The sequence below is a fragment of the Ailuropoda melanoleuca genome, chromosome 4 (genome assembly GCF_002007445.2).
Source record: "Ailuropoda melanoleuca isolate Jingjing chromosome 4, ASM200744v2, whole genome shotgun sequence".
Lineage (NCBI taxonomy): Eukaryota > Metazoa > Chordata > Mammalia > Carnivora > Ursidae > Ailuropoda > Ailuropoda melanoleuca.
In genome coordinates, this window is record NC_048221.1 from 97380932 (window position 1) to 97393195 (window position 12264).

Consider the following 12264-nt stretch of genomic DNA (forward strand, 5'->3'; position numbering starts at 1 on the left):
AAAAAAAAAAAAAAAAAAAAAAAAAGAGAAGAGTTATCCTGCTCTGTCTATACCCAACATTTAGCTCATAGCAGATACTGGCCAAGCATGGAATGAATTAATAAAATTAGCATATTGCTTTATAATAAAAACATGCAGATTTATAAGTTAAATAATTTTCATACACATCATCTTATCTAAGGAGTACAGGTTAATATCATGCCCCATGTGTAACATGCAGTATCTGCAACACCTCAAGGCCGATATTCCACTACTGGATCATTCTAAGAGTTCCACTGTTTGAACAAAAAATAAATACACTCCTTGATCCACAAACCAATCCCCAAACTTCTCACATTCCTTCATCTTTTCTTCTCCAGAAGAAAGAAAAACAGGACAAATTTTCAACTTTCAGTGTTTCTGAAATGAGCTCTGGGGAGGGACAATTCTTCACTGTGTTAAACTGTCCTGTACTCTGAGACATTTATCATTTCTTGCCTCCAGGGTCCTACGTGCCAGCAACACTTCAGTCACAACAATAATTAAAAACTATCCCACACATTGGCAAACACTGTCTTCTCTCCTTAGGTGTGCAATGCTGCTAACACTTTACAACTACTGGCTTATACCATCTAATCCACGATTTCCTATAGCAGCACAGTACAATATGGTGAACACTAGTCATATGTGACCACTTAAATTTAGCCAAATTCAAAATCCAGCTCCTTAGCTGCACTAGCCACCTTTCAAGAGCTCTACAGCCACATGTGGCTAGTGGCTAATATACTGGACAATGAAGATATAAAACTTTTATACCATCGCAGAAAGTTCTATTGGACAGCACCATATCTAGAGTCTGGACGAGGCGTTACTTATCTACTAGGCTTCAATTTTTTGTTTTTTTTTTAAAGATTTTATTTATTCATTCGACAGAGATAGAGACAGCCAGCAAGAGAGGGAACACAAGCAGGGGGAGTGGGAGAGGAAGAAGCAGGCTCATAGCGGAGGAGCCTGATGTGGGGCTCGATCCCATAATGCCGGGATCACGCCCTGAGCCAAAGGCAGACCCTTAACCGCTGTGCCACCCAGGCGCCCCTAGGCTTCAATTCTTAATAGTGGTTTCATCGCTAAGTATTTCTGTACCTTGTTAACTTGTATAACAAAAAAATTACGAGAGCTACTGGTTCTTGTTATTTAATAAGTTAATAAAGCACTTCACTACAACATGAATCTACTTTTTTTTTTTTTTAAGATTTTATTTGAAAGAGAGAGATATCATGGGAAGAGGGAAAGGTAAAGGGAGAAGCAGACTCCCCGCTGAACAGGGAGTCCGATGCAGGACTTGATACCAGAACCCTGGGATCATGGCCTGAGCTGAAGACAGACGCCTGACTGACTGAGCCACCGAGGTGGCCTACTAGGAGTCTTTAAAAATGTATTTAAACAATTACATTTCAAGTTAATTTATTTCTTTTATAAAGCTACATATTTTTATTTTCTCAGAAGGGGTCCCAGACTTCATGAGACTGACAAGAGTCCAAAGCACAAAACAAGTTACAAACCCTTGAGCTTGAGTGATAGGCCAGAGAAATACTTTCAGCTTTGTGGGCCATAAAGTATCTGTCACAACTTCTAAACTCTGTCACTGTAATGCAAAAGCAGCCACAGACAATATATAATTGAATGAGGGTTGCTGTATTCTAATAAGGATTTATTTGCAAAAGCATGTGATGGGTCATATTTGGCTCACCAGTGGTAATTTGCCAAACCCTGAACTGGACTGATCTTTCCAAAACACAAAAATGATCATGCCATTTATTTGCATAAAATTTTCAGTAGTTCTCCCAAACTCTATATTATCTGAATCCAATTTGTCTGTTTTTGTTGTTCCTCCTTCTTAAACTCCAACCAAATATTTTCACACCAACAACTATTTTTAGTTCTCTACATATGCTATGTTAACCTCTCTAATTTTACATTTGCTATATCCTATACCTGAAACATCCTCAGTAACAAATTCTTACCCCCCCCTTCAGATATTGGCATGAGTCACCCAGTATAGCACAGTGGTTAAGAACACAGGTTCTGGGGCAGACTACCTGAATCTGAATCCTCGCTCTGCCTCTTACAAGCTGTCTGACCTTGCACATGTCATGTAATGGAAAGGAGCAGTCAATTTTGACACTTTGACAATCTTTGGTAATGACTTACTTGCTCCATACTTCACTATAGCTGTGTTACCAATAGTAAGAATTACTGGTACAGAAAATACCGATATTAGAAATAAAGTTAATCAAAATTATAAAATTTACCAACCTATTGATGAAAATTCTTCTTCCAGAGAGGTAGAGCTGTTGGATGATGAACTCTGATCATCCTTACTTTCTGAGGAATGAGATGTTTCACCCTCTTCATCTGTCGAAAGATCAACCATTCTGGATTCTAACAGGATATTTTTTGAATAAAAAAGGAAGAGTCAAGATAGTGGAATTAATAACTGAAATTCTACACAACACATAGCATTATACATGTACAGTGTTTTAATTTTTCTCCATGTATTTAAAGTATATATACAGATCTTTCTCCATTTTCCTTCTTTCTGAAACCAATGGATGATCTAATAAATGTATAGATTTACCCTACTTTTATTATCAACTTGTCTAATAAAATATTCTCTTAAAAGATGCAATGAGGCCGAGTTAAGATGGAGGAGTGGGGGACCCCTTTTTCAGCCGGTCCCCTGAGTCGAGCTGGATAGGTACCAGACCAGCCTGAATATCCACGGAATCAGCCTGAGACGCAGGAAGATACATCTGGATCTCTACAAATGAACATCTCCAGTGCTGAGTATTGAGGTAAGAAGCGGGGAACCGTGAAACCGCGCACAGATATCGGAAGATAAACGGAAGGGGGATGGAGCCACCGCGTTCGGGCGCCGGGAAGTGGTAGCCACCTGTACTGGGGAGCGGGGGGATTCATGGACAGCACACGCGAAACAGCAGACTGAGGCCGGGAGCTCGCGCCACCAGACTTCCCGCGGAACTCCGGAACTCCGGTGTGCTCACTGGATCCAGACTGAGACCAGGAGCTCCGAGAGCACACACGGGGTGGCTGGTGGTGTTAGAAACACAAAGGACAGACGCACCGGCCCTGGAAGTGAGGGCTGGGACGCCGGGTGTGGGGCACACATCCCGGGACGCTGCAGGGTTGAGCAGCACCAACAGAAACTGAGTTAAAGTGGCCAGAACATCAGTGGAGAACGATCCGCGATCCCTCTGTTCTGAGACAGAGGCTGAGATTCGACCGCTGCTGCTCTGACTCTCAGAAGAGGGACAGCAGACTGCCAGGGAAAGCTGCCAGAGAACAAAAGCCTGGAAATACCGGCTCACAGCATGCCCATCCCCACACCCCCTCGCAAGGGACACGGAGACTCTACCCAAACAGGGTTGCCTGAGTATCCATGCGGCAGGCCACTCCCCCAGAAGACAGGCTGAAAAATCAAGAAGCCCACATCCCGGGGCCCCTGGGTGGTGCAGTCACTGAGCACCTGTCTTCGGCGTAGGGTGTGGTCCTGGCATTCCGGAAAGGAGTCCCTCATCGGGCTCCTCCGCTGGGAGCCTGCTTCCTCCTCTCCTACTCCCCTGCTTGTGTTCCCTCTCTCGCTGGTTGGCTCTCTGCCACATAAATAAATAAATAAAACCTTTAAAGAAGAAGCCCACATCCCTAAGATCCCTATAAAACAAGGGTGCACGGCCTGGGTCCCAGTCAATAATTTGGGCTCTGGACAACCCCGCAACCTCTCCTCATCAGAATGACAAGAAGGAGAAGCCCCCTGCCCCAGCAAAGAAAAGACAGTAAGTCTGTGGCCTCTGCCACAGAAATAATGGATATGGATGTAACCAAATTATCAGAAATGGAATTCAGAATAACAATGGTCAAAATGATGAGTAGACTTGAAAAAAGTATTAACAAAAATGTTACTGAGAATACAGAATCCCTAAGGATGGAAATGAGAGCAAATCTGACAGAAATTAAAAATTCTATGAGCCAAATGCAGGCAAAACTAGAGGCTCTGACGGCCAGGGTCACCGAAGCACAGGAACATTTTAGCGAATTGGAGGATGGGTTAGTAGAGGAAAAAACGAAAATAGAAAATGGACTTAGAAAAATCCACACCCGGGGCGACTGGGTGGCACAGCGGTTAAGCGTCTGCCTTCGGCTCAGGGCGTGATCCCAGCGTTATGGGATCGAGCCCCACATCAGGCTCTTCTGCTATGAGCNCCTCTGCTATGAGCCTGCTTCTTCCTCTCCCACTCCCCCTGCTTGTGTTCCCTCTCTCGCTGGCTGTCTCTATCTCTGTCGAATAAATAAATAAAATCTTTAAAAAAAATAAAAAAGAAAAAGAAAAATCTACGCCCACGAATGTAGGTTACGAGAGATTACTGACTCAATGAAATGATCCAATGCCAGAATCATCGGCATCCCCGAGGGGGTGGAGAAAAATAGAGGTCTAGAAGAGATATTTGAACAAATTGTAGCTGATAATTTCCCTAATCTAGCAAGGGAAACAAGCATTCGTGTCCAAGAGGCAGAGAGGACCCCTCCCAAGCTCAACCACAACAAACCTACGCCACATCACGTCACAGTGCAATTTGCAAATATCAGATAAAAGGATACAGTATTGAAAGCGGCCAGGGCAAAGAAATTTCTCACGTACCAAGGCAAAGGTATCAGAATTACGTCAGACCTGTCTACAGAGACCTGGAATGAGAGAAAGGCTTGGGGGGGCATTTTTAAAGCTCTTTCAGAGAAAAACATGCAGCCAAGGATCCTTTATCCAGCAAAGCTGTCATTCAGAATTGATGGAGAAATAAAGACGTTCCAAAATCGCCAATCATTAACCAATTTCGTAACCACGAAACCAGCCCTACAGGAGATATTAAGGGGGGCTCTATAAAGGTAAAAAGGCCCCAAGAGTGATACAGAGCAGCAAGTCACAACCGATACAAAGACTTTAAAGAGAAATGGCATCATTAAAATCATATCTGTCAATAATCTCTATCAATCTAAATGGCTTAAACTCTCCCATAAAACGCCACAGGGTTGCAGATTGGATAAAAAGACATGACCCATCCATTTGCTGTCTACAAGAGACTCATTTTGAACCCAAAGATGCATTCAGACTTAGAGTAAGGGGATTGAGTACCATCTTTCACGCAAATGGACCTCAAAAGAAAAGCTGGGGTAGCAATTCTCATATCAGATAGATTGGATTTTAAACTAGAGGCTATACATAGAGACACAGAAGGGCACTATATTATTCTTAAAGGAAGTATTCAACAAGTGGATATGACAATTATATATATATATGCCCCCAACAGGGGAGCAGCAAGATACACAAGCCAACTCTTAACCAAAATAAAGAGACATATAGATAAGAACACAGTAATAGTAGGGGACCTCAACACCCCACTATCAGAAATAGACAGAACACCCTGGCAAAAACTAAGCAAAGAATCAAAGGCTTTGAATGCCATACTCGACGAGTTGGACCTCATAGATATATATAGAACACTACACCCCAGAACCAAAGAATACTCATTCTATTCAAATGCCCATGGAACATTCTCAAGAATAGATCATGCTCTGGGACACAAAACAGGTCTCAGCCAATACCAAAAGATTGAAATTATCCCCTGCATATTCTCAGACCACAACGCTCTGAAATTGGAACNTGGAACTCAACCACAAGGAAAAATTTGGAAGAAACTCAAACACTTGGAGACTAAGAACCATCCTGCTCAAGAATGACTCAATAAGCCAGGAAATCAAAAATCAATTTAAACAATTTATGGAGACCAACAAGAATGAAAACACAACGGCNCTACTGCAAGCATTATTCTCAATGGGGAAAAGCTGGAAGCCTTTCCCTTAAGATCAGGAACACGACAAGGATGCCCACTCTCGCCACTATTATTCAACATAGTACTAGAAGTCCTTGCAACAGCAATCAGAAGACAAAAAGGGATCAAAGGTATCCAAATCGGCAAAGAAGAAGTCAAACTGTCTCTCTTTGCAGATGACATGATACTCTATATGGAAAACCCAAAGGAATCCACTCCCAAACTATTAGAAGTTATAGAACAATTCAGTAAGGTGGCAGGATACAAAATCAATGCCCAGAAATCAGTTGCATTTCTATACACGAATAACGAGACTGAAGAAAGAGAAATTAGGGAATCCATCCCATTTACAATAACACCAAAAACCATGCGTTACCTTGGAATTAACTTAACCAGAGACGTAAAGGACCTATATGCTAGAAACTATAGATCACTTTTGAAAGATATTGAGGAAGACATAAAAAGATGGAAAAATATTCCATGCTCATGGATTGGAAGAATTAACATAGTTAAAATGTCCATACTACCCAGAGCAATCTACACTTTCAATGCTATCCCGATCAAAATACCGAGGACATTTTTCAAAGAACTGGAACAAATAGTCCTTAAATTTGTATGGAACCAGAAAAGGCCCCGAATCTCCAAGGAACTGTTGAAAAGGAAAAACAAAGCTGGGGGCATCACAATGCCGGATTTCGAGCTGTACTACAAAGCTGTGATCACAAAGACAGCATGGTACTGGCACAAAAACAGACACATCGACCAATGGAACAGAATAGAGAACCCAGAAATGGACCCTCGGCTCTTTGGGCAACTAATCTTTGATAAAGCAGGAAAAAACATCCGGTGGAAAAAAGACAGTCTCTTCAATAAATGGTGCTGGGAAAATTGGACAGCTACATGCAAAAGAATGAAACTTGACCACTCTCTCACACCATACACAAAAATAAACTCCAAATGGATGAAAGACCTCAATGTGAGACAGGAATCCATCAAAATTCTAGAGGAGAACATAGGCAACAACTTCTATGACATCGGCCAGAGCAACCTTTTTCACGACACATCTCCAAAGGCAAGAGAAATAAAAGATAAAATGAACTTATGGGACTTTATCAGGATAAAGAGCTTCTGCACAGCCAAGGAAACAGTCAAAAAAACTAAGAGACAGCCCACGGAATGGGAGAATATATTTGCAAAGGACACCACAGATAAAGGACTGGTATCCAAGATCTACAAAGAACTTCTCAAACTCAATACACGAGAAACAAATAAACAAATCATAAAATGGGCAGAAGATATGAACAGACACTTTTCCAATGAAGACATACAAATGGCTAACAGACACATGAAAAAATGTTCAAAATCATTAGCCATCAGGGAAATTCAAATCAAAACCACACTGAGATACCACCTTACGCCAGTTAGAATGGCAAAGATAGACAAGGCAAGAAACAACAATTGTTGGAGAGGATGTGGAGAAAGGGGATCCCTCCTACATTGTTGGTGGGAATGCAAGTTGGTACAGCCACTCTGGAAAACAGTGTGGAGGTCCCTTAAAAAGTTAAAAATTGAACTACCCTATGACCCAGCCATTGCACTACTGGGTGTTTACCCCAAAGATACAGACGTAGTAAAGAGAAGGGCCATATGCACCCCAATGTTCATAGCTGCATTGTCCACAATAGCCAAATCATGGAAGGAGCCGAGATGCCCTTCAACAGATGACTGGATTAAGAAGCTGTGGTCCATATATACAATGGAATATTACTCAGCTATCAGAAAGAACGAATTCTCAACATTTGCTGCAACATGGACGGCACTGGAGGAGATAATGCTAAGTGAAATAAGTCAAGCAGAGAAAGACAATTATCATATGATTTCTCTCATCTATGGAACATAAGAACTAGGATGATCGGTAGGGCAAGAAAGGGATAAAGAAAGGGGGGTAATCAGAAGGGAGAATGAAACAGGAGAGACTATGGGCTATGAGAAACAAACTGAGGGCCTCAGAGGGGAGGGGGGTGGGGGATTGGGAAAGACTGGTGATGGGCAGTAAGGAGGGGCATGTATTGCATGGGGCACTGGGTGTTATACGCAACTAATGAAGCATCGAACTTTACATCGGAATCCGGGGATGTATTGTATGGTGACTAACATAATAAAAAATCATTAAAAAAAAAAGAAAAGAAACAGAAAAATACCTTTAAAAAATGCATTGAAAAAAGGGAACAGAGAAAAAAAGCATCAAAAAGTGAAAGAAAATTTAAAAGAAAAAAGGAAAATAGTGGTAGTTAAGTTCAAAAAGAAAAAAAACCTGATTTATACTTACTATATGCTAGGCACACTTAAATCTGTTTTACAAGGTCCACTTCACACAACTATAGAATTTCACAATTCTATAAAGTAAATGCTATTATTGACGAGGACATTAGGGATTGGAGAGGCTAAATAACATATCCAGTGCCACAAAGTTATTAAGTGAAGAAGCAGGGCTTTCAATCTAATTTTATTCAACTCTGTAATTTAGACTCTCTTTATGTCATATTTCAATGGCTGGTGGCAAGTGGTACTATAATGAACACTGTGGTCTCCATTAAATCATTCAATCTTTTTGTTTCCACTACGTGATTTTGGGAAGGACAGTCTGTCAATAATCTATTATGCAAAGGTAACATTAAGAGAGAACACCCATAAGGGCGTTGTGAGAATTGAATGAACAAAATGTGAAAGAATTAATGGTATTATTGACAAGAAAGGCCAGGTTAGTCTGTAATTATTTTGTATTTTTTATGAACAACTTTAAAACTTAAGATTACATAAACAGTATTCTTTATCTTAAAAATGTCCCTTAACAGACCTATATAGAATTAAAAAGAATCTGGAGTAAGATCAAAACTTGGAACACAAAGTAGTATAACTACACATTACATCTTTCTTCGCTACTATTTATGATAACTCCTACCTGTTCTCAAACTGGATTAACAGCAGAACAGTGGTTCTCAAGAGCATGGTCCATCAACCCCTGGAAATCCCTAGGGCCCTTTCCAAGGGTATGTGAGTTCAAAACTACTTTCATCACAAATTATCATGTTATTTGCCCTTCTTAGTCTGTTGCTATTTACATAATCACCATGCAGTGATGAGAAAAACAGGAAAAACAAAACAACCCCCCCCAAAACAGTTGTACTTACCATCCTTAATGAAACAATAAAAAGTTATTAATTTTATTAAATCTTGACCTTTGAGTACACATCTTTTAAATATTCTGTGGAACAAAATGTGAGTGTGTATAAAGCACCTCTGGGGCATACTGAAACGCATTTGTATGATGAGTTTCAAGTTGAACTAGCCACTGTTTTCAAGGACCAACACTGTTTTACTTGAAAGAATGACTGACAAACTAGTTATTCCTACATGTATACCTGACAAATTTTCTCACAAATGAGCAAAGGTGTGCCTATCACTTCAAGAATTAGAGATTTCAAGTGAAAATGGAATTTTGGAAAACTTACATCTGGTACTGTGAACTTAATATCCTTCCATCACTTAACAACTGATGATTATCAGAAGTAACACAGTAATATTAACAGATTTTTTTTGGGGGGGGATATTATATAATAAAATGTACCAACATTTGCAAACTCAGTGAAGAACCAATACTTTCCAATAGTCAATGTGTGATGTTACCAATCATGCATGGGTAAAAGATTCCTTGAAAGTGCAAAACAGGCCAATGGATTTTAATGTAATGGAGTATAAAAAAACTGACAGGGTTTCAGCTGCCACGTTGCAAACTACCTTTAAGAAGCTACTATTTGTTGATCTTTTTGTAATATCGAAGAACACCCTCAATGATCTTAAAAGGCTATTACCTATTCCTATTACACCACACACCTGTGGTTTTCTTTTCCTATTTCAAATGAAACAACGTATCACAACAGACAAAGTGGAAGCAGCTTTGAGAAGCCAGCTGTCTTCTATGAAGTCAGACATTAAAGATTTGCAAATTGAAAACAATGTCACTCTATTTTCTGGAAGTTTTTTTTTTCCCCTCCTACAAAAACGTTATTTATCCTTACATGTAATGGTTTAATTTAGAAAAAAGTGAATACAAATTTATCTTAATTTCTAACATGGTAAATATCAATAGATATAATCCACAGAAACAAAAGCTCTCTGGGGTACCCTTACAAAGGGAATACTAAGACGGAAAAAGTTTTGAGAACCACTGTTTTAGAATGCAAGCAAAAAGGCAACTCCGGGGGTCGCCTGGGTAGCTCAGCCCGTTAACAGGCTGCCTTAAGCTGAAGTCATGATCTCGGGGTCCTGAGACAGTCCTCATGGGGCTCCCTGCTTGGGCGGGGGGGAGCTGCTTCTCCCTCTGCCTACCCGCTCCCACCCCCCTGCCCCGTGTTCCCTAATAAAATCTTAAAAAAAAAAAAAAAAAAAGTCAACTCCTGGCCTCAGTTCTCCCTATTAAAGCTTGACCAGGTGACTTCCACAGAGTAGAAAACTATAAAAAGTCATCACAGCTTTAGATAAACAGAAGGTCATAATTAAGAAATCACCAAAATCACTTGTACTAAAAATAGTGGGGGGAATTTTTTTTCCCTCAATACCAACTGAAAACTGCATTTTTATTAAGCTCCAATTGAAACTAGAACACATTTCATTTAAACAACTTCATGCTGCTTAAATTCTGTATTTAAAAACGAAAGGGTACTTCAAAACTGTTACATTGTACTTAACGCCATTATTGGAACAGTCTACAGGGTCGTCAACCATGATGCTTAGTGACATACAGCGTTATTCTAATCTCCGTTCTTGCAAATAACTGATGAAAAACAAAACAAGCAAAAGAAAACGTCCCAAGTGTTTGTCACCTCTGTTCTTCTAATGTACTATTCAGGTTAAGTGTTTTCTAGAAAAATAATTGGGGATGTTTCCAAAAGTACATAAAACTTTCCCCTACCTAAAAGTACTAGGAATTTTTTTTTGAACTCCGGTGACGAATTTCAAACAGCAGGTAATGCACTAAAGCTACAACTGGTGAGAGCTCACCTGATGGTGCAAACACAGACGAGCCACAAACCACACAGGATTCTTTCTGGTCTTCCCCCCCGCCCCCCACCCCCAACATGGACTTGCAGACAGCAGGCGAGTGCGCGAAGGCGGGCTGTTTTGCTCATTGTCGCCGCGACTGCTCGCGCTCAGCAGCGGGACACAGGAACCTCTGGAGAGCCCCAGGCGCCCCCCTCCCCACCTCGCGTCACCTCCGGCTCCCCCCCGCCCTGCCTCACCTGGGACGCCGGAGCCGCCCTCAGCGCGCGGAGCCGCTCCCGCGGCGCGCCGGGAACTTGCCCACACCCGGCCCCGGCCCCGAGGGCCCCGGCCCGGACCACGCCGGGCCGTCACCTCCACACGTCCCCCTCCGGAGGGCGGCCCTTCCTCCGTAAGGCCCAGAGCCGTCTGCTCCTCCGGCGCCCCGGGTTCAGCAGACGGCTCCTCGGCGCCGTCGCTGTCACTAGAGTGGGCTCGGCGCTGCCGGAAAGTCCTCTTCGGCCTGTGAGCCATCGCCGAGGCCCGGGCGCCACGCGTAGCTTCTTCACCCGTGCACGCCAGCCAGTCTATGGCGTCCAGTCCGGCGCGCGCTCCCGCCTATACGGTCTTTCCGCCGTCTGCGCGCGCCGGCTCCGAGCGCCGTACGCGGCGCCCCTCCGCCCTGCGCATGCGTGCTCTGTCCCTTTCGATCCGATCTATGGAACTGTGTTTCGGGGCTGGGTCCCGGAGGTGCAAAGCGTTTTCTTTCCGAGGCCAGGTTGTGCTGGTGGCGCTGGTGGCGATTCGTTTCTGGAGAAAATCCAGCAGACTCCTGGAACTGAGTGTCACGGAGAACATCACTCACAGGTTCTCCTTGTGTAGACCCTATCTAGGAATCAGGCACTATACCTACATCCTAGACTGGAACCCGATCTGCTGTCTTCTACTTTCTGAAGAGAGTAAAATTCTCTTCAACCAAGAATTAAAACAAACAAAAAATCAGAAGAGTGTGTGTGTTTGGGGGAAATTGCTTCTGAAAGCTAAACAGTAAATTCTACACATAAATCATAGATGCACAAGTAAGCAAAAATCAAATGATTGCTCTCAGGCAGCAAGGTTTCAACAGAGCCTGGTTAAATGCTTTGGCCCATTAGAAAAAGGGTATTTGGGAAAAGGGGGTTTAGAAAGACGTGAAGCAATAAGAAGGACGGCAAAAACCGTGGGAAACTTGGACTGGATCCATTAAGCACTGTTGAGAGTGAGGAAGCCTTCACCATGTACTGACTTGTTGGTCTCCTTGGTAAAGCCCGTTCTTTTTTTTTTTTTTTAAAGATTTTATTTA

At 42.2% G+C, this 12264-nt stretch overlaps 1 protein-coding gene across 12 annotated transcripts in view; it reads right to left on the bottom strand.

Moving 5' to 3' along the window:
• GCFC2 (GC-rich sequence DNA-binding factor 2) overlaps positions 1–11548 on the bottom strand; it is a 61528-nt gene extending 49980 nt beyond the window's left edge. For all 12 annotated transcript variants that reach the window (XR_004624976.1, XR_004624978.1, XR_004624979.1 and 9 more), the window contains exons 1-2: positions 11183–11548; positions 2296–2421 (exon numbers count right to left, since the gene is read on the bottom strand). Coding sequence is in view for 7 of the 12 variants with exons in the window: in XM_034659434.1 (XP_034515325.1) it covers positions 2296–2421; positions 11183–11456 (400 nt within the window). In the remaining 5 variants the exon portion in view is untranslated. The remainder of the gene's footprint in view (positions 1–2295; positions 2422–11182) is intronic.
• Between the last annotated feature and the right edge of the window lie 716 nt (positions 11549–12264).